The sequence below is a fragment of the Zalophus californianus genome, chromosome 11, assembly GCF_009762305.2.
Source record: "Zalophus californianus isolate mZalCal1 chromosome 11, mZalCal1.pri.v2, whole genome shotgun sequence".
Classification (NCBI taxonomy): domain Eukaryota; kingdom Metazoa; phylum Chordata; class Mammalia; order Carnivora; family Otariidae; genus Zalophus; species Zalophus californianus.
The window spans coordinates 108,289,759-108,316,537 of NC_045605.1; the positions used below are offsets into that span (position 1 = coordinate 108,289,759).

At 60.0% G+C, this 26,779-nt stretch overlaps 3 protein-coding genes and 1 long non-coding RNA gene across 7 annotated transcripts; 1 reads left to right on the forward strand and 3 right to left on the reverse strand.

The window, feature by feature from the left end:
* Positions 1-4: 4 nt before the first annotated feature.
* PITPNM1 (phosphatidylinositol transfer protein membrane associated 1) lies at positions 5-13,230 on the reverse strand. Of its 3 annotated transcripts, XM_027579106.2 has the most exons (24): positions 13,036-13,229; positions 11,960-12,078; positions 10,309-10,523; positions 10,101-10,222; positions 9,669-9,893; positions 7,878-8,204; positions 7,692-7,787; positions 7,502-7,609; positions 6,729-6,790; positions 6,378-6,628; positions 5,873-6,062; positions 5,679-5,786; positions 5,293-5,450; positions 4,998-5,203; positions 4,434-4,604; positions 3,595-3,759; positions 3,229-3,377; positions 3,007-3,117; positions 2,471-2,587; positions 2,142-2,290; positions 1,902-2,051; positions 1,615-1,798; positions 1,176-1,304; positions 5-531 (listed from the first exon to the last, which is right to left on the reverse strand). In XM_027579106.2, the coding sequence occupies exons 2-24, from the start codon at positions 12,035-12,037 to the stop codon at positions 268-270; spliced, it is 3,735 nt and encodes a 1,244-aa protein (XP_027434907.2). In that variant the 5' UTR covers positions 12,038-12,078; positions 13,036-13,229; the 3' UTR covers positions 5-267. The 3 variants fall into 3 exon arrangements, with proteins under 3 accessions (XP_027434907.2, XP_027434906.2, XP_027434904.2); XM_027579105.2 differs by having other exon boundaries at positions 2,142-2,587; positions 7,502-7,606; positions 13,036-13,230; XM_027579103.2 differs by having other exon boundaries at positions 2,142-2,587; positions 13,036-13,230.
* LOC113914163 lies at positions 1,662-17,365 on the forward strand. The gene is made up of 4 exons (XR_003517398.2): positions 1,662-1,776; positions 15,775-15,897; positions 16,731-16,877; positions 17,306-17,365. It is a non-coding gene; the product is annotated as an uncharacterized LOC113914163 (long non-coding RNA).
* Positions 14,391-16,706, reverse strand: CDK2AP2 (cyclin dependent kinase 2 associated protein 2). Of its 2 annotated transcripts, none has more exons than XM_027579110.2 (4): positions 15,896-16,706; positions 15,489-15,589; positions 15,268-15,400; positions 14,391-14,898 (listed from the first exon to the last, which is right to left on the reverse strand). In XM_027579110.2, the coding sequence occupies exons 1-4, from the start codon at positions 15,975-15,977 to the stop codon at positions 14,831-14,833; spliced, it is 384 nt and encodes a 127-aa protein (XP_027434911.1). In that variant the 5' UTR covers positions 15,978-16,706; the 3' UTR covers positions 14,391-14,830. The 2 variants fall into 2 exon arrangements, with proteins under 2 accessions (XP_027434911.1, XP_027434912.1); XM_027579111.1 differs by having other exon boundaries at positions 15,754-16,705.
* A 3,946-nt stretch (positions 17,366-21,311) lies between the features above and the next one.
* On the reverse strand, positions 21,312-25,088 carry CABP2 (calcium binding protein 2). The gene is made up of 7 exons (XM_027579109.1): positions 25,032-25,088; positions 24,311-24,487; positions 23,676-23,706; positions 22,789-22,923; positions 22,194-22,303; positions 21,932-22,079; positions 21,312-21,337 (listed from the first exon to the last, which is right to left on the reverse strand). The coding sequence occupies exons 1-7, from the start codon at positions 25,086-25,088 to the stop codon at positions 21,312-21,314; spliced, it is 684 nt and encodes a 227-aa protein (XP_027434910.1).
* Positions 25,089-26,779: the final 1,691 nt, after the last annotated feature.

Genomic DNA, 26,779 nt, shown 5'->3' on the forward strand with positions numbered 1-26,779 from the left:
GCAGGTGGGCAGTCAGGTGGGTTACACGTGGTTTATTTTCATCGATTTACACAAACTGGAAAAGCCGCTGGGCCCTTGCTGCTCCCTCCAACCCCCACCGAGGCTAGGTGCCCCTGACATGAAAGGGAAGGAACGCTGAGGGGCAGACAAAGATGCAGGGTGTGGGGTTGGGGGGCCATGGGTCTGGGCCCCCAGCCCTCCTGCACGGGCCACTCGGGCCCCTCGCGTACATGAATAAATATCTCAGGGCCAGCCACAGTGTGGGCCTCACTCTTCGCTGTCCAGCTTGAGGCTGATGCTCCGGGCCTTGCCTCTGGCCAGGGTGGTGGGCGGTGTCCCTGGGCCCTCGCGCTCCACCTGACTGGGGCCCCTGGAGCGCAGCAGCTGGCTCTGCTTGCGGAGGAAGTCCACAGGGGCAGCCCCGCTGTAGCTGCTCTTGGCCAGGGCGGCCCTGGAGGGTCCTGTGGGTGCGTGAGGGTGGGAGCCTGCCTCCAGTTGGCCCAGGTGGGCCACGTAGCCATCTGACAGGAACTGTGGGCAGAGGTGGGCAGGGATGAGGGCACGGCTTGTCTCAGGCCCACATGCAGCCCTCACCTGCCCCCCGACGCCCCCAGGCTCTCCCGGTGCTGGCAGCACTATAGGCCTGGCACAGCCTGACCCAGAGCCTTCTCTCAGCAGATAGGAACCCCAGATTGGGAGCCAGAGCACCCTGGCTTTAGTCCTCGCTCTGCGCCTCTCTGGGCTTCAGTTTCCTGAGGTCTTGGCGGGAAAGAACAGCAACTAACATTCAGTAAGCACTTGCTTTGTTCCCAGCCCTGTGCGTGTTATGTGATGTTCATGAGAGCTGTGGAGGCTGGTGCCAGGTCATTATTTCTGTTCTACAGACAGGAAATTGGGGCCCCGAAAGCTCAAGGTCCATGCCTAGGGCCAAGCCAGAGTGGACCGAGCACTCAAGGTCTTGGGCACACCCCCGCCTCGGTTATCAATCCTGGCCTGCCCAGGAGCTCCAAGCTGCTCATGACCCTATCCTAGGAGGAGCCCAGGCCCCTGAGGCCAGCTGGCCTTTTTACAGCCGTCCCCTCAGGTGCTTCTTAACACAGGTGGTCCTCATGGCCTCAGACCCAGGCTCGGGCTCCCTGGCCAGCTCCCGATCCCCGCCTTCACTCGGCCCTCACCTGGCACTGAGCTTGCAGCTTCCGCACCGCGCGGCCCACGATGTAGGTCTGGCTCGGGGGCAGGCCCAGCGCCGCATAGACGGCCACGTCTTTAGGGGACCCATAGCCAGCCACGATGTTCAGTTCCACCTGTGGCGGGAGAGGCCAGTCAGCCATCCTAGGGGCGGGGGGGTGGGGGCGGGGGCGAGACCGGGGTGGGTCCGCTGGGCGTGCCAGGTCGGAAGGTTCCGGAGGCGGGGCCACAGGGCTCACGTCACTGGGCCACGACGCGAGCCGGAGTTGGTCAGGAGGACTAGAGGCCTCTCGGACCAGTAGGGGGCAGGCCTTAGGGGCCTTTCCAGCCAGTTAGGGTCACGGGGCGGGAGGGTGGGGCCAGGTGGGCCTCCGCGGGTCCTACTGCCCCGGGAGGGGGGCGGGGCGGAACCCTCCGCAGCCACACCTCCTGCACCAGGCTCTGCAGAAACATCGCCTTCTGGCGCAGTGGGTCGTGGGTGAGGCCATCGCAGAAGGAGACGACGCCGTGAGGAAAGTTGTGCTGCGACAGCCAGGCCACCACGCGGTGCTTCTGCATGTCGGGCCGGCCCGTTACGTACACGATCAGGTAGCCGGCGTCCTGCCAGTGCCTGCGGGGTGGGACGGCGGTCAGCTCCATCACGGGGGTGGGGGGAGGGGGCGGGGGTGCGGCCAGTCACCGCGGCGAGCCAAACCGGGTGGCGCCGCTCCTACCTGACCACGTCCACGGCGCCGGCGCGCACCTTCGGGTCGCTGCCCATGATGGAGACGCTGGCGGTGAAGGAGCCGTCGATGCTGAAGACCACGGCCTCAGTGCCGCGGGCCACCACGGTCAGGCAGCACTCGGCGTACGTGTGGTCGCCCCTGCGGCCCACGGACTGCGTGAGCGGCACAGGGCGAGTGAGGCCCCAGCAGAGCCCCGGCCCGCGGAAGCCCGGCCCGCCCGGCGCTCACCTGACCACCATGCGCACCGGGTAGACGCCGATGCTCAGCGCGCGCTCGAGGGGCACCGGGAAGGTGAGGCGGCCGGAGCTGTTGGTGACCTCAGTGCCGAAGTGGATCCACTTGCCCGACAGCGGCTGCGTCATGATGTAGACGTCCACCTGGTGGGAAGAGCGGGCGAGAGGGCCTATGGGCTGGAGCCCTGCGCACCCCCGGACCCTGAGTGGAGGACGGTCTGGGCGGGTTGTCGTCGGGGGTGGAGGGACCGAGAGTTCCCCGTCGGCGCGAGGTCGGCTCGATGGAGGCGGGTGTACCCGGGGCCAAGGCCGCCGTGTCCTGACCTTCTCTCCAGTAAGCGTGACCACGTCCAGGGGCCCGTACATGAAGCGCCCGTTCAGCACCTGGGGGCGGCCCTCGCACACGACCGTGTCGCTTGCCCGGTGGTTGGAAGTGACGTTCTGGCGGGAGGAGACGGCGTGAGCCCGCAGCCCGGCGGGGACAGGGATGCGGGAGGAGCTGTTGGGGCGGGGGGGGGGGCCCGCGCCGACAGGGGCAAGGCCCAATGGTGGGCGTTTTTCCGACCCGACCTGAGGTCGGGGGTGCGTGTAAACTGCGGCTCCCAGGGGATGGAGCCGTGACAAGACAGGATTCAGGGGGCGAGGATCGGTGCGGAGAGCGAGGATCCGACGTCCCAATCAGCGGTGGAACGGGAGGAAATCCCCGGTTCCCAGGGGCGGGGGCGAGGCTCGAGGAGGCGGGGCCAGGACTGTAGGGGGCGGGGGCGGCACCGGGGAAGGTCCCGGGAAGGAGCTGGGCGGGGGTGCTGGGGGAGAGGGCAGGGTCTTGCTCCTGAGGGCGCGAGGGGCAGGGCACCTACCCGGATCTTGACTTGCGTGCGTTTGCGCTGCCACTTCTCTCTGGGGAAGGCCGGGCTGTAGATGGACGGCTCCTCGCATTCCGTCATATGTGGCTGCTCCTTCTCGATCACCTGTGCACGTGAGGCCACGTGAACGGGGAGCCTGGGGTTGCGCCTCCCCTGGCCCGGAGCTCCCCATCCCTTGTCCAGTTCACATCTCCCACCCCGTATCCCCTGGCCCACCTGGCGCAAGATGAAGGCCACCACATCAGCCGACTCCCAGTAGCTGGCGTGGAAGAGGTGGGGCAGCGTGACGGTGGGGAAGGCGGTGAGCGCCTCGGGGCAGTAGAGCGAGTAGTCAATCCGCTTGGTCCCCCACCAGCGCTCCAGGACTGCACGGCCACGTTGGGCAGTGAGTCAGGGGTGGCCTCCCTCCTCGTGCCCACATGTCTGGGCCCTGGGTACTCTTTCCTCCCTCCTTTCCGCCAAGCCTGCCCTTTGCCAAGTCCAAAGTTGGGTGCTGGGGCCCTCTGGTTCCAGAACAAACGCTGGGGGCAAGGGAGGTAGAGTAAGTGTCCCCTCCCCAGGCTGGGTGGCTGGGTGACTTACTCTTAACCACCTCACTGGTGGTGCTGGGGGCAGCTGGCTGGGTCGGTGGATCGGTGCCTAACTCACTGCCCTTCCAGAAGGCACCGCTGGCAGAGGTGGGTGTTGAGGGCACCAACATTTCCAGCTCTTCCAGAAAGAGGCCTGAGTGTGTCTGCAGAGTGTCAGCTGGGGGAGGTGGGGCAACCTGAGCAGCGGTCTGAGCCAGGCTGCCCTCCTGTCTTCCCACCCAGGGCTTCCAAGACAGCTTGGTCCCTGCACCTCCACCATCTCCCCTGCCAGCCCTCCCTGGTCAGGTCTTGGCTGAGGCTGAAGTGCCCCACATTTGGACGCAAAGGAAGAGTGGGGGGCATTCTCTCCTCCTAGCTCACGCTGATAGCCGACTATGTTCCTGCCAGAATGCCTGCTACCACCCCTCCAACACAGGCCCATTCCTCTCACGGGGCCAAATGGGTACCCACTTGCATGCATACGGGTACATGCCCCATACCGAGACATGAACACAAGTGCATATGGATATGCTGTGCACCCCTACATGCAGATACAGCAGCCCCCCACACTGTAGCTATTCCCAGACACTAGCACCCCAGTGCCACTGGCTCCTTTCTCCAACCCAGCCATCACTACTGGCCCCCACTCCTTGGCAGAGAATGTCAGAAGGTCTTGGGGATCCAGACCTCACAAAGGGCCAGGGTAGGGCTCCGTGGGCTTGGGACGGGTGACGTGAGAGGTCATCAAGGATGCAGGAACCAGCTCACGTCCTCTTGGGTGCGGGGAGCCCGTTCCCATCCCTCCCTGTTGCTGCCCTCCTCCTTCTCCCCATATCTTGGTTGGGAGCATACCCAACAGCAGGGATGAGCCGTCTCCCAGGGGGAACTTCTGGTAGCGGGGTACGGCCAGTGGGGCGATAGCTTGGAACTTGGGGGCCAGCAAGGGCTCAAGGCGGGAGGCGCAGGGGTCGGCCGCGTGGAAGAGGTTGTAGATCTGTTCACAGGCTGGGCGCATCTGGGCCACTGGAACCCAGGATAAAGGGAGGAGCGGGTTCAGCGGGGCATGCTGGGAGGCAGGGGGTATGGGAAGCAGCACCTGACAGGCTGCGTGACCCTGAGCCAGCACTTCCCAAACTGCACTCCCCGGGAGGTCACCAGGGTCCCGAGAAAGTGAGACAGGTGTCTCGGCTAAGAAGAGATCAGAACCTTCATCTGCTGATGTGATTCAGGATGAAGTATTTCCCCTGCCTGTCAGACCCCTTCTCAAGAGGAGAAGGGAAACTTGGCCTTGGCAAGTCCCTTCTTTCTGGGCCTCAGGTTCCCCTTCTCTAGCCAGCATCTCATGGGGGACAAAAGAGCTAGGGGGGAGCAGATGAAGGAAAAGGTGTGGCTCCCACCCCCACCCTGAGGGCTCACCCTCCAAGGCGGGCATCACGGTTTTGCGCAAAGCCAGCACCAGGCCCAGTGGGGAGCCAAAGAGGAAGAAGCCGGAGACCTTGAAGTCAAGGCGGGCAGCGCTGGTGGGGCCATCAGGAGCCTCAGAAGTGGCAGCAGGTGGGCAGAAGGCTGTGCTTGCCCGCCTGGGCTCCCCAGAGGAGGTGGTTGCGGGGGCTGCCTGCAGGCTGTCGGGGGGTGGGGAGGGGTGCTCAGTGCTGCTTCCTCCACAGCCCAACACGAGCCCAGGGCATGGGTTATGGGGCAGAAGTGTCACCTGTTCTGAGCACCCTCGGGCTCAGGACTGGTCATGTCGCTGGGGGTGCGCTGGGCAGGCAGGGCTGAGGGTTCTGGGCTGGCCCGGCCCAGTCCCTCCACCCCATCTGCCAGGGGGTCCCGCACTGGGCCGACCTCCGGGGAGAGCAGCTCATTGTTCTAGACAAACAGGGGACAGAAATATCCTTAGGATTGGAGACGATTTGATTTCCACTTATTTGGAAGTGAGGAGAGAGGCTTGGGGGCTGGACCTCGGGCGGAGTCCAAGAGGGGACCACACAAGGCAGCCGGGGAGCTGCCCGAAGAGAAGTCCTATGGCAGGGGCCAGCGCCCTAGAGCTGGAGAGACACCCCCCTCCTGAGGCGGCAGGGTTCGGGCCACACTGACCATGCTCCCTCGGCGGCTGCTGCCCCGGCTCCCCGAGCCCGCACTGGCACCGTGGCAGAGCGCGTCAAAGCCCAGGATCCCGCCGACGCCATCCCCAATCAGCACCACCTGAGCCGGGAGAGTGGCGCCATGAGGAGGGGCTGCGGCAGAGGCAGGCAGCTGGAGGGCTCCCTGGGACATCCCTACCCCCTGACCTGCCCGCAGAAGCCGGCACCCTCAGGGGAGCGCAGGAAGGCAGCATAGGCCTGGTTGGTGCGAGCGATGACAGTGGCCACCGCGCCCTGGTACCGGGAGGATGAGGTGGCCAGCAGTGGCAGGGCAGCCAGGGGAATGTGGTCCTGGGAGCGGGACAGGCCGTCACCGTCGTGGCTGTAGGGGCTCAGGCTGTAGGAGGAGGTGTGGTGGGTGGGTGGGAGGGCCTCCAGCCCCTCCACTGCCCCCTCCGAGTCCCCTTGGCCTGTTGGCAAGTCCTAGCACCGTGGGGCCTTTGTGGGGAGCATCAGCACCCAAGGGGCCTTTGGCATGGAGCCACTGACTAGAAACTGGAGTCCAGTTGGGTGGGTGGCCGGCCCAGGTGTCTGGCTTCCTGGCCTCCTCCCCTTTCCTCACGGGGCCTCTCTGGCCCCTCGAGCCCCGTGCTATCTGCACCTTGAAGACCCTGTATGTCCCCCCACCCACCCACCCACCCCTGACTAGTACTTGGAGACAAGGGCATAGGCAGCAGCGCAGATAGGTGGGCAGGGCACCAGACGCAGTGCCACGTGGCCCAAGGCCTCGGGGAAGTGGATTCGTGTGACAGCCTCAAAGGCCAGGCTCAGGGTCTGCACGTCCGCCTGCTTGGAGTTGGCATCTCCGGGGCCTGAGTCCAGGATGTTGCCGCTGTGCAGTATGAGGAAGAGAGCGTGGACTGCGCATGCCTCGGCTCCCAGCTCCCCGGCTCCATCTGGGCCCTGTGGGGGCACAGTGGGTGCCAGGGGTGTCAGAGCAGTAGCTCTGACGGGGCGGGGGGGGTGGCAGAACTGCAGACGTGGGGTGGCTGAGCATACTCACCTCTGAGTCCCTGGGTGCTCGGGCCCCATCCCCAATGTCTTTGGTGGCCTCAGTTCCAGGTTCTGTAGGACAGGGCGAAGCCAGTGAAGGAGGCTGAGGGGCCTTTGGGAATCCCCTCATCTGGTACTTCAGATACCCCTGCTTTGCTGTCTGCCCGAGCAACCCCCCATCTTCCCCTGTCCTCCCTCATCAGGCTCTCATGGGTCATTTCACATTTCTGGGCCTTTGCACATGCTGGTCCTGCTGCTGTCAGGGATACCTCTCCCCACAATGCCCGTTTGCCTGGAAAATTCCTTCTAATCCTCCCCTGTCCAATATGGTAGCCACCAGCCACGTGTGCCTATTTAAACTGAAATAAATTAAAATGCAATACAATACAAAATTCAGCTCCTCAGTCGCACTAGCCACATTTCGAGTGCTTTGAAACCACACGTGGTTTCTAGTGTTCTAGTGGCTAGAACATTTCCATCATCGCAGAAAGTTCTGTTGGCCTGAGCTAGTCCAATTCTTCAAAATCCCGCTTAGACATCACCTCCCACGTGAAGCCTTCCTGGACTCCAAATTAATTCCTTCATGTTTGGGGCTATGTCTGAACTCGGAATACAGTCTAATCACATCCATCTATCCACCCCTTAACCACTCACCATTCACCTGTGTATTTAATGAGCACCCTCTCCGGATTGACATTCGATTTAGGACCCCTTTAAGCTTAGGACTGAGTGTTTCTCGGAGCGTCGAGGGCATACAGGGTGCTGGTGGCTGGCAATCTTTACCTGGTGTCCCCTCGGCCTCCACGGGGGAGGCAAAGGCATCAATGAAGTCATTGGAGTTCCACTTGGTCATCTCCTTGGGGAAGACCTCGTCACTGTCCGAGAAGCCTTCTGAAAGGACGAGGGGCTGTATCACGGGGCAGTGGGAGCTGCTCAGGGACACCTCCACCCCCAGCAGGGCTGTGGTACTGACCGTGGGCATCAAAGAACTCCTCCTCGGAGCTGTTCTCAGAGTCTCGGGCGATGTTCTGCATGCGCCACTCAGACAAGCTCTGGGGAGAGACGCCCCCTGCAGGGCCACGCCCACCTCAGCCTGGGCATCCAGCCTGAGGGCGGCTCCCTCCCGCCCCGGTGCCCCGCCCCGGTGCCCCAGCCTCACCTCCGTGCTGGGATGAGTAGGAGGAACGGGAGGACGAAGACCACTGCTTGCCGAAACTGGCATCTGGCGAGGCGTCGGGGCCGGAGGGTGCCTCAGACCCATCGGGGGTGCCGGCATGGCTGGCCGCGGCCCGGGCCTCAACACTAGGCTTCCCAGGGGCCTGGGCCTCCGGCCCCTCACTGCCCGAGTTGCACTTGGCCATGCGCTGTGCCAACATGCGGGCGGTCTCTTCCTCCAGCGCCCGGATGTCAGCCATGCTGAGCTCTGTCCATTCATCCTGCCAGCACCAGGCCTGGCGGTGGGCCCGTAGCATCACCCGACGCAGACCTGTAGGTGCCCAGGCATCAGAACCATGCCCCTCACCCCCAGTCCGAGTTTCCCTGCCACTGCCCCTGGGCAGCCACAGGCCCAGCCCTCTACATTGGGTGATGGCTCCCCTGGGCACACCACCCACCCAGAGCCATAAAGTAGGGCAGGGCAGGTACCGTCCGGGAGATGGGAATAGAAACTGGGGCATTTGTCTTCCTGCCCCACCTCCCTCCTTTATCCCTCTGGACACCCCAACTCTGAGCATAAACCCAGCGCTGACACCCTGGGAAGCTGGGACCAAGGCTTCTTGTTGGCTTTCTCACTAGCTTCTTGCTGACTTCTTCAGAGGAGTTAACAATTAGGCATTAACAGTTAATGAAATTGTTGATAGTTAATGAAGGTGTTAATAGTTAATGGAAGTGTTGGCACTTAATGAAGTTTGTAGCGAAAGATGATACCCATTCTGGGATATTTTCATCTGAAGCAGAGGAATAAAGTTAAAACTTCAGTATCTAGGAAATAAACTAATAAGGGTTGGATTATAATTATAAACTTCTGGAAGGAAATATATCAGAACCTTACCAGCAGTTATATGTGGGTGATTTCATTTTCTTATTTGTGCTTTCTGGTATTTTTACAAATGTAAGACAAGGAGCCTGTATTATTCTCTAAGCTAAATTTCCTCATCTGGTCTGTAAAATGGGAATAGCGGTTCTTACCTTGCAGCGGTGTCATGGGGGTTAAAGGAAACCTTACAGGAAAAGTGATTAGCCAAGCACCTTACGTGTTGTGAATGCTCAGTCAGTATTAGTTCTTAATACCTGGCCCAGCCTCCTGCTCGTTCACAGAAGGGAAAACTAAGGTGCAGAGATGGGAAGTGGCTCAGTGGAGGTCCCATGGAGGCCCAGGCCCCTGCACGCCCCCATCTGAGGACTGTTCTACCAGCAGGTGGCCCACCCTCAGAGCTGGGGGATGGGGCGGGGCTGAGCTGCAGGCGCTGTGGGCTTAGAAACAGGACTCCTGGATACCGGGGCCAGAGCATGGGGCCATGGGAGCTGGGAGCAGGAGGGACCCCAACAGAATGATGGCAGAGTCCCAGCCTTAGGCTGGACTTCTTAGTGTGTTGCTGGTGAGGGCTGCTGGCCCTTTTGAGTGTTTCTAAGTCTCCCTTGACCCACAGAACGTTGGAGAATCCTGGAAGCTTAACGGATGAAAAGCAGCATCTCTGAATGTCAGAGCCCTCTGGACCTCAGAGATCATGTCCCCAGCTTCTTGCCCTCCTGACTCTTACCTATGCCTCAAGGCTAGGCCCCCCTGGCCCCCAGCCGGGCTGGGCTGCTCCCCTCTGCCTCAGTGCCATATCGAATGGAAATGATGGCTTTATTCTTCTGCATCCCCAGTAGCCTGGGAGCATCCCTGGCTCAAACATGGGGTGCCTGGTGCATGCTGGGTCAAGGGAACCTCCTGTGGCGGGGTGCTCACCGACATCATGGATGAACTGCTCAATCTTGGCCTGCATGCCCCAGTAGCGGAACTCGACCTTGCACAGCTTATAGGCACACATGAGGGGCCCTGTTTGGGCCGCTGTGCGCGCCCAGTCATCAGCCAGCGGTCCTCGGCCAGTCTTGGCTGAGCGGTATAGCCGGGGGTCCTCTTCTGCTTTGTATTCTCCTGGGGCCACTGCATCCCGCACGATGTCAATGGTGTCTGGGGGCGGGGGGTCCAGCGGCACTGAACCACACCAGTCCCCTACCCCCCGGCCACCCCTTCCCTGCCTTGGGATTGGGAGGGCAGCCTTCCACGGCCAGGAAGCCAAGGCCAGGAGAGAGCCTGTGACTTGTCAGAGGCTGCCCACTGAGGTGGCAGGTGGCCTGAGAGGGGCTCTGGGGTCCCCTCACTGGCCCTGGGTCTCACCCAGGATGCGCTGTCTCCTCTCAGCTCCACTCAGGTTGAAGACATTCGGCTGCTGCCCCCCATCAGGCAGGTAATACGTCTCTATTTCAATGGAGAATTTCTCCACAAAGGGGCAGGTGTACCTGGGCACAGGGCAGGGGTGAGGATCATTACTGTGCCCACCAGGGCTGTTCTCCTTGTCGCCCCAGGCCTGCTGCCCCCCACTCACCGTGTTCGGGTGTAAGGATAGGCATTCCAGGATTCCTCTTCCACCTGCAGGGCAGCCTTGGGCAGCAGTGCCCGGAACCAGCCTGGGATGTGGGAGCCCACGTGGTACACCTTGTGTGTGTACTGCCCGCTGCCGCCGGGCCCATCTGTGTAGGGCCGGTTGGCCAGGATCTCCACACCACTGCCCTCACCACTCGACTCCTCCCGGCTCTTTTTCTGCACCCCGGGGCAGAGCAGAAAGGGCAGCTCAGCCCCAGCTGAGCTCCTGGGGTCCCCAGCTCAGCCTGGCCCCTGCACAGTGCTGGAGCCCTAGCCCCAGCCTTTCCACCTCCCTGAAACCCGACCCTGGTCCCCTGCAGCTCCCTGGGATCAGGATCACAGCTGCTGTCCAGTCCTCCATAGGGCTTGCAACCCAGCACTCATTCACGTACTTATTGTCCGCTCTGTTCCAGGCACTGGGATTAAATTCATTGGGACCTCCTGTTGATGAACAAAGCAAAGACCCCTGCCTGCCCTGTGGGACTTCGGTTCCAGGGGAGGGAGGGACTTAAGAGAAGCAAATGACATGGTATGTTAGAAGTGCTAAGTGTTATGGGAAGAAGAAAGTGTACGATTATGACAGGATGATCAGGGAAAGCCTCATTGGGAAGATAACATGACCACAGTGTGAATATGACTTGAAGTGGGGGAGGGGAGATGTGGAGTGCACATGGGGCTGGGGGGGAACTATTCAAGGCAGAGGGGATGCCAACACAAGCTCCTGAGGTAGGAGTGTGCCACATGTGCTCCAGCGGCAGCAAAGAGGTCTGGGAGGGTGGGCTGGAAGAACTGAGGACGGTGAAAGGGGCCCACACCTCTCTGAGAACCTGACCCCAGTCCCCTCCCTCTCTGGGACCCCAGTACCAGCTCCTGCCACACCCCTTGTAGCTTGAGAGCAAAGTTCCTGCCCTTTTATAGCTCTGGAGCCTGAACTTGGCTCACTCAACCCCCTGAGGCCAGATCCTGGCGCTCCTGTCTCTTCAGACCCTAACCCTCATTTCTGGGGAACACAGGCCTCCCTGAGGCCCTGAACAGTTTTCCTGCCCTGAGACCCTGCCTTGCTGCATCCTTCCCAAGCCCAGATCCCTGCCTCACCCTCTTGGGTCTCTGCCTGCCCCTGTCTGTCACAGTTTTGGGATCTGATCCTCATTCCCATCTCCCTGACCACCTGGGGTTGTCAGGATCATGCACCTTCTGGGGACCCCCTTCCAGTCTTCTCTACCACCTAGCACCCCTCCTGGCTCCCTGCCTCTCGCTCTTGCCTCCTCATGCACTCCTTTCCCTCCCACAAGGGGTTACGGTTCTAAGGAGGATTAAAGGAGATCAGAAGTGGGCTGAGCATCAACCAGGGGCCAGGCACTTGGGGGATGGGGAGGCACCACTAGGCCCTTCTGCCCCTTTTCCCACAGCCACCGCCCCCCCCCCCCGGCCCAACCCCCCCCCCCCCCCCCGCATTGGAAGGGAGACTTCTCTGTCCTCCCCTAGGCTCAGAGCCGGGCTGATGGGGGTTGAGCTGGGCCCAGCCCCTTGTCCCAGGTGCGGCCTGCGCGCTCCTGCCATTACCCCATCATGAAGTGTGGCCCCCTTGGTCTCCTGCTTCCCACCGCCCTCACCTGGATCATGTAGAGCTGGGCCACCTGGTACTCATCCAGGCTCATGGGCAGCAGAATGTGGTACTCCTTGATGAGCATCCTGAAGGTGCTCTGCCGGCCGCGCGCGGCCTCCGCTCCGCCTGGCGCAGGGCACGGCGCGGCAGTCAGTGCGGGGCGGCGGCGCGCGGCCCCGAGCCCTGCGCGCGGGCCGGAGGGCTCGGGCCGCTGGACCCCATGCCTGGGCCCGCCACCGGGGAGGCAGAGGCGAGCCCAGCGCCGCCGGGGGCCGCGAGCCGCAGCGAGGCTGAGCGCTGACCTCTTTTCCGCGCAGCCCCCGTCCCCCGCCCGCCCGTCGCCATGGCAACCGCGCGCTGACGCGGGCCCCCCCCCCCCCGAATCGGCTGGCGCGGGCCGGCGGGCTAACGGGCCACCTTCACCTCTCCAGCCGCGGTCACGTCCCAAGCCCCCTCAAAATCCCTCGGCGCCGCGACCCCAGGAGCCCCCGTCCCCTCCCTCCTGGCCCGCCTTCCACAACCAGCCCCTCGGGTCCCGCCCCCTGCACCCCGTTTCCCATACTCGGTGGGATCGCACGTCCCCCACTCCCAGACATCCACTTAGAACCTTGTCCCCCGGGGTGGCTCACCGCAGAGCAGATCCGTGCGCCCCTCCTCTGAGCGTCTGTCAGTGTTCCCCACCCCCCGCACCCGAACCTACCTTCCAGGACCACATAACTAACCCCTACGGCCCCCAGACCTGCCTTCCCTATTCTGGCCCGCAGCCCGGTCCTCGACTTTCCCTCCTCAGCATCCCTCCTGGACCCCCGGCACTCGTTTATGCTGCCACCCCATCATCCTTCCCGCCGTTGACCCCTCCTCGGGCTGAGACAAGAGTGGCTCCACTGGGTATCCCACGGGCCCCCACCCTGGGAGGCCCGCTCCGCCCACCTGCGCCCCGGTTCCGCTGCAGGCACCCCTCCCATCTCCCCACCTCGCACCCAGCGAACAGGCGAGAGGCCCCATTGTCCCCACTTCCCTCTGCTCCCCGGAGTCCCCGTCCCCCGCCGTGCTCTTGGCCCGCCCGCCAACGTCCCGGCTCACCTCTAGTTTAGGGCGGGCACCCCTCACCCGGTACGGGCGGGGGCGGACGGGGCTAGCGCCCCCGGCCCCAGTCTCGGGTTCCAGCAGTGGCCGGACCCTCTGGAGGCGCAGCGCGGGCCCATGGCCCCGACCTTCCTCCGGGTCTGCCCGCCGGCGCCCCTGCCGTCCCTCCCCGCCGCCCGCCGCGTCACTGCGGCCGCCCCGCCCCTTTCCGGGGCCCGGTAGGCCCTCCCCACTCCCGCGGGGTCCCGGCAGCCCCGCCCGCGGCGGCGGAGGGCGGCCCCTGCCTTCCTTCCCCAAGCCGGCGGAGGAAGAGGCAGTTCTCCGAATGCTAGCGCTTTTTACTCCCTCTATGTTCTTTGGAATCCCCTAAGCACTCGTGGTTCCTATCTCCACCCTAGCCCAGCCCTCCTGGGTGCCCTGGAAATATGGCGGGACCCCATCCCCATTCTCCCCAGCCCTCGAACCTGGTCCCCGGGATAGGGGAAATGCCTCAGCCCGCAAAGTCTGGCGAGAAGCAGCTGGTCTAAGGCTTGCCTCTTCTGAGGGGCCAGGGTTCCAGTGCCCCAGGCCTCTAGGGTCATTCAGCTACAGGCAGAAGGCTGTAGTCACTCTGAATCCTTGGTCTAGCCCCCTGAATGGGGCCCCATGGCTTTCCCCACTGAGGCCTTCCGGGTCCACAAGTCTGGCCAACCAGACCCTGGGCAAAGGCTGAGACACCTGAGGGCTGGTCTCAAGGGACCACACCCAGCCAGCTAGAAAGTGCTGGGACAGTGGATGGCAGCATGGAGCTGGGTCTCACCCCTGCTGGAAGCCAGTCCTCTCCCCTTGGCTGTTTCCCAGGTGCTGGGGAGAAGGAAGCAGTGCCCCCTCTCCTCTGAGGAGTCAGTATGTATTCAGAGCCTCCCAGGGCTGACTTGGAGTTTAAGACGTTAGAAGGCATGAAGGCATGTGAGGGCCTGGCTTACATAAACTGACATTTCCACCCTGCCAGGCATGACTGCCAATCCAAAGAACCCTCTAGGCCCACGCGGGCCACAGTGCCCTCCAGCTGTGGAAGCTGCTAAGGCTTTGCGCTGCCCCCTGGTGGCACCACGTGTAGGAGGGTAGGGCTCTCAGCTACTGGAGCTCAACCCTTTCCACTACTTTAAACTGGGAAGGCTGAGGGCTGGAGAAGGGCAGGGTCCCCAGCCAAGCCAATGGACAGCAGGGGCCAGGCAAGGCCAGGCTCAGTGGCCCTCTCTCCCACCACTGTACCGCCCCTTTCCCCTCCCTGAGTCTCGTCTTTCCCAATTTCTTCCTGGCTCAGCAGAAGTACCACACTCAGAAAGACTAAGAGGTGAGAGAACAACTCCAAATTATCTTTTATTTATACAAAAAGGGCATATTTAGCAAAAGACACTGAAAAAAGAGTCGCTATGGCCCAGGAGACAAGGCAGGGAGGTGACAGGCCTTCGGAGGCCCTGCTAGGGGAGGGGTCTAGGAAAAGTGGTGAAAAGTCCTGGGTAAGTGCTGAGTGGTGGGGGCCACAGAAAGGAGCAAGCTCCAGTTGGATCAACACTGTTGGCAGGTCATGGGTGGGACTCACAGCGACCTCGCTACTAACTCTCGAAAAAGTCCCAGTCAGTGCTGTCGACTGAAGTGAGAGCCCCCCTGGTTCCTGGAGGGCACCCACCAAGGGACACAGGACAGGAAGCCCAGGTTGGGAAGTGCAACTCGGGGTGAAGGCCAGGGAGAAGCAGGTGCTCTGCAGTGGCCAGGAAAGGTCCAGACTCGGTGGCGGAGTTGGGTCCTGTTACGTGCGGGCGTTCCGCTCTGTCTCTGCCAGGCATTCTCTGACTAGGGCCCGGGCATGGATGATGCCTGAGGTGGGGATGGGCAAGTAACATACAGCGACCCTCCCCAGGCCCACCCCTGCCCTCCACAGAAAGACCCTTCCCTCCCTCCCCACCCGCTTTCCTTTCAGTGAAAGGGACCAGGACTATAATCTAAAGAGGGGCCTAACGAGATTAGCGGCTTGGCTAATCCTCACATTTGTCCTGTTGAAAGACAAATGCCCTGGTCCTTCCCGAAAACTGGCTCAATTTCAATTCAATTCAAAACACCTCTCTGGATAGTGACACCGGCCCTTGTCTAGGCTTGGTTCAAGTGGCCTCCAGATGTCCTTCCTTTCCTAAGGAAGGACTGTCCAGTGTTAGTCTCCTGAACAGGGAGGGTGGAGGCCTCACTTACCTCTCTTCAGGCGCTCCATGGCGCTCTTGCTGCCAGCATAGGTAGGCCGGATCTCTTTGCCCATCTCCTCTATGACCGACAGCAGGTCCGTGTAGGTGCTCTGGGAGCCCTGGGCTCCGGGTGGCTTCATTGCCTATGTCAAAAAAAGGACAGGGCAATGAGCTCAGGCCCCGAAGGGACCTCCAGTCCCCATCCATAGGCAATCCCTCGTCCCCACTCACCTGCACATAGCCCATGGAGGGCGGTCCAAAGTCGTTAAACAGGGGTCTGAAAGGGGCAGCGGCTCCCGGCACCGAGCCCGATGGCGATGGGACACTTCCGGCTGCAACATGCGCGAGTAAGAGGTCAGCGCGGGGCCGGGACGCCTCCTCCCAGCGTTCCAAACCCCCGACCGGATTCGCCCGATTCCCTCCAAAGATGCTTCACTCCAGGCGCTCAACTTCAGGGACAAACCCCTCCCCCTGCGCTCCACCAACTAGCCCTTACATGACCACGCCCACTTCACAGGCCAGCAAACTGAGGCTCAGCGAGGGTAGGCGGCAGGCCCAATGTTGCAGAACTCAGGCCGTCTTCTCTTCGAGACCTCGACCACCCGGGCAGACGAGCAGGGGTAGAGCTGAATCCTCACCTGTAGGTACCGGGGTGCCGGGCCCAGGGGTGCTGGAGCCAGGGGTGCTGCTAGGGGCGGGGGCGATGGGTTTGTAGGACATCCCCAACTCTCGGGTGCGGCGGACGCCGGCCGGCCGCTCCTCCGGGGTTGGCTGCTTGGCCGCTCAGCCGCGCTCTGATTGGTAAACCGGCCGCACGCCCCTGGTAAATAGAGCTCAGGCCGGAAGGGCGGGCGGCACCAATGCTCTCTCACTCCCGATTGGTGCGCGAGGACGTCACTCGGGCCTCCTCATTGGCCGAGACCGAACCCAACAGGCCGCAACCGCTGCTGATTGGTCTCCGCCTTTCGGACCTCGCACCTGTCTGCTCCGGATTGGGCGGTAGCTGACGCTTTACGCAATTGGCGAGTTCGCGGTCCGGGCCGGCGCGCTCTCAATCCGATTAGTCCCCAGGCCCGAGAGGCGGAGCCTCGGAAGCCGGGACCCGGGTCTGGTCGGCCGCGGTTCGCGCGGAGGGGTCTTCCCGGCGCGGGCGTCGCCCTCACGCTTCACTCGCGCTGCTTTGCACGTTAGCTTCGCACTGCCTGGTGTCGGGCCAGCTGGGCCTGCTAGCGCTGCCGCCGCGACCACCGAGCGCGCCTTTCCACCGCTCTGAGTGCCGGAGGACGCAGGGCTTTGACGTTCGGAGCCCTGCGTCTCACCCCGTGCGCTTTTACGTCACCTTTCACCGGTTCAACAACCTTCCCCCGGTCTGCGCATGCGCCCTCCTAAAGCCTTCGTTTGTTCCTATGGCAACGGATCCCTCACCAACGCCACCACCGCGCCTCTACCAATTTGCCTCGTCCTCCGGTCCAGGCTGATGTTAGGTCCGAAGGCGACCTCAAAGACCCCTCAACCTGTCCCCCAAGACTCCGAGCCTGTGCCTCATACTGACAACAGCAGGAACGCTCACCTCCGTTGAATACTCACCGCACGCCGGGCCCTGTACCAGACTGATCGTGGGTGAGAGCACCGATTGGAGTTAGGCTGATGGTTCGAATCTCATACCACCCCCATCAGCGATTTCCTCTTGGGCAAGTTACTCACCCCAATATGCTTGGGTTTCCCCATCTTTAAGATGCGGACGTTAATAATAACTATCTTACAGGGTTGTTGTGTGGATAAATGAATATTCCTAAGGAGCTTGTTTCATTGTCCTCTTTACTGTCCATTTCTCCATCCAGACCCCTCCCCTCAAACCTCATTCGTCACAACCCTAGATCTTAGACTCTTCTCCAAACAGTAACCCTTTCTGCCAGGCTACTTCTCCTCAAAACTTCACTGGCCTTGTGTACCCTTCATGCCCCGGGTCTAGATTTTCCTCATCTCCAGGACATTCATTCGTTCATCCAACAGACATTTTCTTTCTTTCTCTCTTTCTTTTTTTAAAGATTTTATTTTGTTTGAGAGAGACAGAGCAAGAGTACGAGCAGGTGGGAGGAGCAGAGAGAAAGGGAGAAGCAGACTCCCCGCTGAGCGTCAGGGAGCCCGATGGGAGGCTTGATCCCAGGACCCTGAGATCATGACCTGAGCCAAAGGCAGACGCTTCACCGACTGAGCCACCCAGGCGCTCCAACAGACATTTTCTGACTCCATCTTCCATCCCAGGCCCTGTGCCGAACACTGATGATACAGAAATAAACTGGCCATGGCTTTTGTCCTCAGGGAGCTCCTAGACTCAAGGAGAGACAGACAGGAAAGCAAAGACACACTGTACAGTAAGTGTGGAGACTGGTACAGGATGCATTGGAACTTAGAGGAAGGAGCCTGCTTGGTGACATCACAGGAGTCTTCCCAGAGGAGGTGGCATTCAATTGGTGAATGAACAAGTAAACTGTGATATATCCACAAAATGGACTATTTATTCAGCAATGGAAGGAAATCATCTAGCCATGAAAAGACACAGGTAGGCATTTTACTAAGTGAAAGAAGCCAGTCTGAAAAGTCTGACATTCCAGAAAAGAAAGACGTATACATAAGGTAAACAAATCACTGGTTGCCAGGGGTGGGGAGGGGTGGAATTAAATGGGTAAAACGGGATTTTTTTTTTTTTTTAAGACAGTGGAACTATTTTGTATGATACTGTAATGGTGAATACAAGATACTAAGCATTTGTCATAAAGAGTAAACTTTAATGTATGCAGAATTAAAGAAATCATTGAGGAGGTCAGGGGATCCCAGGAGGGAACGCAGAACGTGACAAAAAATATACAAGATAATCCTAGAGCATCTTATAGTACCAAAACGTAAGAAAATGCTAAAAATACAAAAAACAAAAAACCCCCAAACCCCAAATGCCACACATGATGGGTATATGCCCAAAGGCACACAGGAGCCTTTGAAAGGCTGTGGCCAGTGGCCGAAGCTGGAGCGATTTGAAAATTTAAAGTGTTGGATTATAACTTGTACAAAATAAATACCTATGAGCCCAAATATAAATATATATATATATATATTTGAATAAATAAAGGGGGAGAAGAGACAAATCTATATAGAAGAATTCCCAGTAGTTTATGTAGGTACTCTGCCCTTAATAAGGTAGGTTGTAACCCCTACCCCTTCAGTGTGGGCTGTACATAGTGACTTTCTTCCAGAGAGTGTAGTACATAACGGGAGAAAGAAAAAGTAATTTTATAGTGTAGAAATGTGACACTGCCTCACGCCAGGTGATCAAGGTCCACATCAATAGTGATGTCATGTTGGTAGTATGCACCCTTAATTGGATGGCTTGAGAAGGGCACTTGACCTCTGTGGTCATCCTCCTGCCAACCCATAACCCCAGACTAATGAGAGGAACATCAGACAAATCCCAATTTAGGGATGTTCTATAAAAGATCTGACCAGTCGTACTTAAGACTGTCAAGATCATAAGGAAACAAGGGAAGTCTGAGAAACTATCACAACCAAGAGGAGTCTGAGAAGACATGATGCCTGATGTAATGTGGTGTCCTGGATGGTATTCTGGAACAGCAAAAGGATAATCGGAAAAAATGATGAAATCTGCATAAAATACGGGCTTTAGTTAATAACAGCGTGTCAGTCTTAGTTCATTAACTGTGACAAATGTACCATTCTAATGTGAGATACTAATAGTGTGTGATGGTTAATTTTAGGTGTCAACTTGCCTGGGTCACAAGTGCCCAGATAGTTAGTCAAACATGATTTTGGGTGTGTCTGTGAGGGTGTCTCCGGGTGCAATTATCATCCATTGAATTGGCAGAGTAAAGATATGGCCCTTCCCATGGTGGGTGGGCCTTATCCAATCAGTTGAAGACCCGAATGGCACAAAAAGGCTGAGTAAGAGGGAACTTCACCTGCCCGACTGTTGAGCTAGGACATCAGTCCTCTGCCCTTAGACTAGAACTGACACCATCAACTTTTCTGGTTCTCAGGCTGTCGGGCTCAGACTGGAACCGAACCCCCAGTTCTCCTGGGTCTCCAGCTTGCTGATTGCAAATGTTGGGACTGCTCAGCACCCATAATCACCTGAGCCAGTTCCTTGCAATAAATATCTTTACACACACTACACACACACGCACACACACACACACACACATACACATACACACACACACGTATCTCCTGTTGGTTCTGTTTCTCTGGAGAACCTTGACTAACACACAGGAGAAGCTGCCGAGGTGGAGTGTATACAGGAACTCCCTGTACTATCTTCAGGATGATTGTGTAAGCCTAGAACTGTTCTAAATAAAAGAAGTGGATGCAATATCATGATGTGGGTGATGGTTACCTGAGCGCACACACATGTAAAACTCATGAGCTGTACACTTAAGGTTTATTCACCTTATTGAATGCTATCATCAGTACTCAAACTATTTAAAGGGGACTTAATGTAAATTGGACTTTCCAGCTTCTTTCGGAAAATCAGAAGATCTCAGAGCTCCAGCCTGCTTCACCTGGCAGCAGTCGCTGGGGTTGGGTGGCAGGTGCCCCCTTTAAGCAGAGAAGGGGCTCTTAACTTGGCACAGTCTCTGCCTACTCGCTGTTCCTTCCCGGCCCTGCTCCCAGCTCCAGCAGTTACCTTGTTGGGATCTTCCGGGCCAGCAGCGTTTTTGGGGTAGAAGGGCACGTTTGGTGCCAGCAGATACACGGCAGCCAATTAAGACCATCCCATCATTGCCTCCCGCCCCCACCCCAACCCCAGAGCCTGCCAGACTGGGAGCCGGGGGGCAGTGGGATTCTAGTCTTCCTCCGACACACTTCCATACTACCCCCCAGCCCCCGCAGAGGGGACAGACATCTCAGGCGGAAATGCCCTCTGTTCCGGCTGGTGGAGGGGTGGTGGGAATGAGAGTGGATCACAGCTCCCAGAGAAGTTGTGGGGCTGGGGCATCTCCTCCTCATCCCCAGGCCTGCCACACTGGCAGGAGAGAGCCCATAATTGAGTATTAGGATTAATTGGGATCTGCTGGGCGAGTGAGTGGTGCTGAGGCTGCTGCAGCCAACCCTGGCACCTCGGTGTCCAGGCTCTGGGCTGCGCGGGACACCAGTAACTGCCTGCCTTCTCCGTCCCAAGGCCATCTTGTGGGCAGCGGCGATGGTGAAGCCGAGGCAGCGGTGCTGAGAGCTCCCGCCCCTTCTTGACCAGGAGGTCAGGGCTCCCCTCCCTCCCGGTGGGCGGGCACAACAGTGGGTCACGCAGTGCTCTGCAGAGCAGGTGTTTGCTGCAGCTAGGAGAGCCTGAGGCCCGGGGCCTCCCTGACTCCGAGGCACCTTCTCCCGTGCACTGGAGCCAGGGGGTGAGTCCCACCTCTGCATCATCCTAATTGTGTGTGACTCTATGCCAGCCCTCATCCTCCCAGAGCCTTCTGGTGCCGGGAGCAGGGGCCGGATTAACCTGGGGACAATGGGGGTGTGTGTGTCACGACCAGTTCCTGAACAGGAGGAGTGTGATGCAACGCAAGTCACACTTTGGGAAGAAGAATCTGGCAGCACATGCCAGGGCATGTGTCGCCCTGGGCCTGGCAGGAGCCTTTTTTAAAGGATGAGGGGCCGAGTGCATCCCACCTCTGGGAAAAGCAGGTGGCGTTTCCTGACACTTGTTCTGGGATGGGCCCAGGATCCAGAAAAGGCCCCTGCTCACCTGGAGTTCACAGTCGAGGGGTCTTACAGCCCAGGACTTAATTTTGGGGGGCCAAAGACTGGGTCCTCAAGGGTACAAAAGTGAGAGGTAAAAGCCATCTCTCCAGGCCCCAAGATACTTTATTCTTAGAGAGACAGGGATGGGCATGGGGGCTTGGTGAAGCAGTGGGGGTGAGGGCAGGCCAGGGTGTTACACACAGGCAGGGTAGGAAGGAGAGGGGGAGGGTCATTTGGAGGCAGGGGGCTTCCTGGCTGTGGTCCCAAGTCCTGTCTGCTGTCTCCAGCTTCTGTGCAGGCTCAGCGAGACATCATTCGCACAAACTCTGCCAGGACAAAGCCAAGGTTGCAGGTCTGCTCTCTGGAGCCCAATCGCTGTGAGACCAACATACTGGCCTTGAGGTGGGAGGGAGTGCGGTCCAGGGCGGGGCCTGCAAGGGAGTCTTCTGAATCTGGTAGGGAATAGGCCTTTGGGCTAAGAAGAGGGGCTTTGTTTTATGGGGAAAACAAGAAACAAAAAAACAAAACCCTTGTAACTAAACCTATTTCCCTTTTTGCTTTGGCTGCCAGGAAGCTCAGGAACAACTTTGGGGCCTGCTTTGGAGAATTGCTACATACTGATTTTCCTTGGCTTCCTATTATTATTTAACCCTTGTTTTCGCCCTGTGGGAATCCAGCACAGAGCAAGAACTGGGTTCTGGTCAGCTCTCCTGGCCTCACATCTCGGCTCCATCCACATCTTTTGCTAAGCATTCACACTTTCCTAAGAATTGACTTTCTTGTCCTGCTTACGGGGAGAGGACATAGAGTGCTCAGCCCGGGGTCTGGCACGCAGTGACAACGCTCCTTTTATCCTTTCCTTGCCTCTTAAAAACCTCCCAGGGCGTGTGGCACTGAAGGCGGAGGGCGGCGGGTGGTACCTTCAAAGTCCACCAGGCCGTCCCCGTTGAGGTCAATGTCATGGAGGATCTCGTCCACCTCCCGCTGGCTGAGGCGCTCCCCCAGCAGGGCCTTGAGGGCTGCGCGCAGCTCAGCCAAGCTGATGCAGCCGTCCCCGTTGGTGTCAAACTGTGGTAGCGTTGGTCGTGGTGTTGAGTCCCCGATCGAATCATTCATTCACTCAAGCCTCACTCACAGCAGACCCGCGGCCCCCCGCCTGCCCTCCAGCGCCAGTGGCCGTACCTCCCGAAAGGCGTCCCGTAGCTCCCTGACGCCGATCATGTCTGCCGTCTCTGCCAGCAGCTTGGGGCCCATCAGCTCCACAAAGTCTTCAAAGTCCACCTTTCCACCACCTGGGGGCCATGCCGTCAGAGATCTCAGCAATCAGGGACCCCTGCCCAGCCCTGGCTCCCCCTGCCCGCCTCTCCTGGCGTCTGGCTCTCTCCCCTGCCCCACTAAGTGGGCCCTTCCCTCTAGCGGGGGCCCAGGCTGGATCATCTGTGTTTTCTGGTGATTTCTCTTAATTTTCCTGAAGACTTTGGTTGGGTTTAAGTCCTGGCTCCCATGACCTGGCTCTGTGACCTTAGCCAAGTCACTTAAGCTTCCAGAGCCTCAGTTCCCTCATCTCAAAAATGGGGATAATGGTCCTTGCCCTGCTCACCTTGTAGGGGATGGTGAGATTCTTCAGAGGCAGAGAAAGTGCCTTGAGAATGAACAGGGTCCTGGGCTCTGGGGGCCAACCTGTGTGGGTATCTGCCTTTCCCCGGGTGGCCCAGCTGCTTGAGCCGTGGCCATGGTCTCTGGAGGACTGGGGGTGGGGCAGGTCTGAGGCACATACTGATTTGCTGTGAGATCTCAATGAGCTCCATCTCAGTGGGCATGTAGCCCAGCGTCCGCATGCAGGCGCCCAGCTCCCGGCAGCCGATGTAGCCGTCCTGGTCTCGGTCAAACTCCTGGAAGGCCACCTGCAGCTCTGCCGGGCAGGGTGGGGTCAGCTCCTCCCACACGTCCCCCTGGACCCCAGCCTGGACCAGCACACCCTTCTTCTCTTGGTCTAATCACTTCCTCCTTGTAAACATCAGTTTCTCTGCCACTTGAGCATCTTGGCACATGCTATTTCTTTAATTCATTCTTTCAACAAATATTTAAGGAGCACCTACTATGGGCCAAGCTCTGCTCTAAGTACTGGAGATATGGCAGGAAGGGAGGGAGGGAGGGGAGGGAAAGGAAAGGAAACAATCCCTAGCCTCATGGGGCTCACGTTCTGGAACACTCTACCCTCTTCTGGTCCTTATGTCACCTACTCAAGAAAGTCTTCCCTCTACATTGGGTCCCCTCCAGCCCATTTGTTCATTTCCTTGAGAGCACTTAGCACCATTTATACTCATAGTTGACTTATTGACATCTGTCCCCGGAGGACATGGGCCACATCTGTCCAGTTTGCTCCCTTCCCCGGTGCTCCCGGCACAGGGCTAGGCACACGGTAGGCACCCAGGAGGTGTTTGCTGAATGAACAAATATGAAAGTGGCCCTTGACCCGCCTGGCAGATGAGATCTGGGAACTGGCACCTGGGGGCTCTGTCAAGCCCTCCCCGTTCAGTCTGGTCCCCATCTCCTCGATCTCCCGCAGCCTCCTCCTTGCCCCTAGTCCCTCCTGGAGACTAGCTGAGGCCCCACCCAGTGCCCACCCCTCTGGAGGCTCTAGCCTTTTCAAAAACCCTTTACCTTCGATCTCCTCTGGCCGCAGCTCCCGGTCCTGGGGGGCACAGAGAGGTTAAGAATTCCCCGGACCACCCAGGCACCTGCACCCCTTCCTCTGGTTCTTTGGGGCCCCCCACTCAGCACCCCCAATGGGACGGGCAGGGCCTGTGTCTGTCTGACATTGCTCAGACCTGCTCCTACCCATTTCTGCTGACTGGCCTGGGTGTCTTGGGCCCCCCCCTTCCCTGTCCCCTGCCCAGATCTTTCCCAGGGCCCATCTCCCGCCCCCACCCTCTTGTAGGGCTCAGAGCTCCATTTGCCAGAAGTGGATCTGGGGTCGGGCAGAACCTCAGACTTGGCCCCGGGGACCTCAGTGTCATTGTATGTCTCTTGTTCTCTCTCTCTGCCTCTCCTGGAGGCCCTGCAGCCTCCCTGCCCACCCCCTTGGTGGCTGTCTCTGAGGTTCTCCGGGTCTCTCTCTGTCCTCTCCTCTCTCTTTCCTGGGTCTTCCCCCTGTTTGAGCTTGTTTCTGTGTCTCCACTTTTCTTTGCCCCACCCCCTGGATCAGTGTGCCTTTGCTCCGAAGACCCCACTCCATCCTCTCCCCCCTACTCAAGGAGAGGCAGAGAGGAGGCGAAGGCAGGGGCGGTTGTACATACGAGCTGGGTGGCGGCGATGCTGGGCCGCAGGAAGATGCAGGCGGGCCCCACCAGGCTGTTGAGCACCGAGTAGCCCTGGATGCCCGGCCCTGGGCCCCCCTGCTCCTCAGGGCCGGGGCCGGGGCCACGGCTGTGGCGGGAGCCCCCTGGGGGGGAGCTGGGCCACTGCCAGTGGTCCTGCAGCAAAGCCAGCTATGAGCTGGGGTAGCGGCCCCTCCGCCCTCATTTACCAGCCTCTCCCGTCTTTGGATCCTGGCCCAGGACAGTGAGGGCTCTCACCCATCAACACTCTAGGCTGGAAGTGTCCATCCCCTTATTGTTCAGTTGGGCCAACCGAGGCCCCCTGAAAAGGAAGGGACTGGGCCAAGGTCACTCAGAAAGCCGGTGGCGGAATGGGACCTTGAGCTCAAGCTCTGCACGTCCCATCTCTGACTAGCAGAGGGCAGGGGCAGCCGGCACAGGCAGCTAGATGGGCAGCTGGGGGGCCTGATGAGCTTGGCAGGGAAGGCCCAGTGGTCCTTGGGAGGGGCTAGAGTCTGGGGCCTTCCCCGGGGAAATCTGGATTGGTCTAGGGCAGTGGGAACCAGCCCCTCTATCCCCCTGCCGTGCTCTATGTCTAACCCCAGCCCAGCCCTCACACGGGGCTCTGCCCACCCCACCTGACCCTTCCAGGCTACAGCCCGGTCTCCTGGCCTTGGCTTCTTCCCCTCAGCCGTCCTACCTTCGGGCCCCGGTGTCGAGGCCGCTTGGCACAGTTTCCCATGGGCTCCTGAACCATGCCAGGCCTGGAGTCCTGGGGGCAGCCCAGGCCTGGGCCTCAGCGGATGCTGTGGGCTCCTGCCAGCCCCCAGCTGCTCCCAGTGAGAGTCTGGGAGCATTGCAGGGGATTTTCCTAGGGTTTTGTGGGGAAGATTGGGAGCGGGTGGGCAGGCGGGGAGCCCTGGGCACAGGGGCTTGGGTCCTAATCCAGGATTATCTCTGAGCATCTCTGCTGATGAGGGGGGCCACTCAGGACCCAAGGCCCCCTGGAAGGCACAGCCTCTCTGTGCTCACTCCTGAGGGTCTTCCAGATACCCCCTCTCCAGCGCTTTCTCCCGCAACCCCTACCCATAATCTCCCCCAATCAGTAGAGATTTAATGTCTTCAGAAGCAGGGCCTGGACCTGGGGGGAGGACATCAGGTGCCCGGTGTGCCGGGGAGGGCCGGAGCACCAGCCCTCCGTATGGACTCAGCACACCCTCCCCCTACTCCCCATCCCGAGAGGAGGCAGTCTTGGCCCAGTCCAGGGGTTCCTGCCCCTCTCTGCCAGGACCCTTGCTCTCACCTTGGAGCACCTGCCCACCCTGGCTGCCCTCAGCACTCCTGCCTGGACCAGCGCCCTGGCCCTTGTACTCAGGTGAAGAGTGGAAGGGGGCCAACTCTGGGAGCTGTGGGCTGGATGCAGGGCTCAAGTGAGGGCAGAAGTGGGCAGAGACACCAGCCTCCTGGGCAGCTGACAGACCCCCTGAGCCCTCCATCAAAATGCACGTCCCGGGTCTCCTCCCTGAGCTCTGCCCTGGATCTGTCCTACGGGGCCCCCGTTAGAGTGTGGGGTCCCCGCTGTTCCCTTATGGTGCCCTCAGATGCCCCACACCCCTGTGCCCTTTACCTGCCCGTAGGCCGCCTGCACCTGGGCCTCCAGCTCCCTGAAGAGTGCCCGCCTCCTGGTGGCTGCTGGGCTGGCAGGAGCCTGGCTGGGCCCTGGAGTGCCCTCAGAGGGGCCGGGGTCCCCCGCAGGGAGACTGCCATCTGCCTGGCCCTGGGGAAGGGCCATGGAGACGGGGGCTTGGGGCCTCCTGCTCCCACTCTGGTCGCCCCGTTCCTGTGGGAGGGTGGCTTAGTGGGCAGCTGTGGGTGGGGTCCCACAGGGTCCCTGCTACTCTTTTCTCTGTTCCTCTCTCCACAGGCCCAGGACCCCCAAATCCTGTAGCTTTCCTAGCTCCCCAAGCTGCTTACACAACCCCTCCCCCAATCCACCAGCCTCCAGCCCCACGCTGGCCACCGACTGAGCCCTGCCCCCCCCCCCCCCCCGCCCCGACCCTGGGCCGCCCTTGCAGACCCCCAGCCGCCTGGTCTCACAACCCCCATGCTCACTGCCCGGCTGTTCTGTCTTGCTCGCCACTCCCTCTGCCCCCTCAGCCCTCAGTTCTGCGTCCATCCCGTCTGCAGTCTCATGCCACTCCCTGCACCCTGCTGACATCTGTCCAGCTGTCTCTGTGGGTCTCTCTGACCACTCATGCCCATCTCTGTCCTTCCCTCCCTCTGTGGCATGAGAATCTCTCTCACATTGGTCTGTCCGTCTTTCTGTCTGTCCACCCTTGCTCTTCCTGTTCTCCCCACCATCCCCCCTCCCAGGATGACCCCTGGGTTCTGAAAAGACAGCCCCCCCCAACTGGAGCCTGCCCCCAGACATGCCCCCTTCTCCCCACC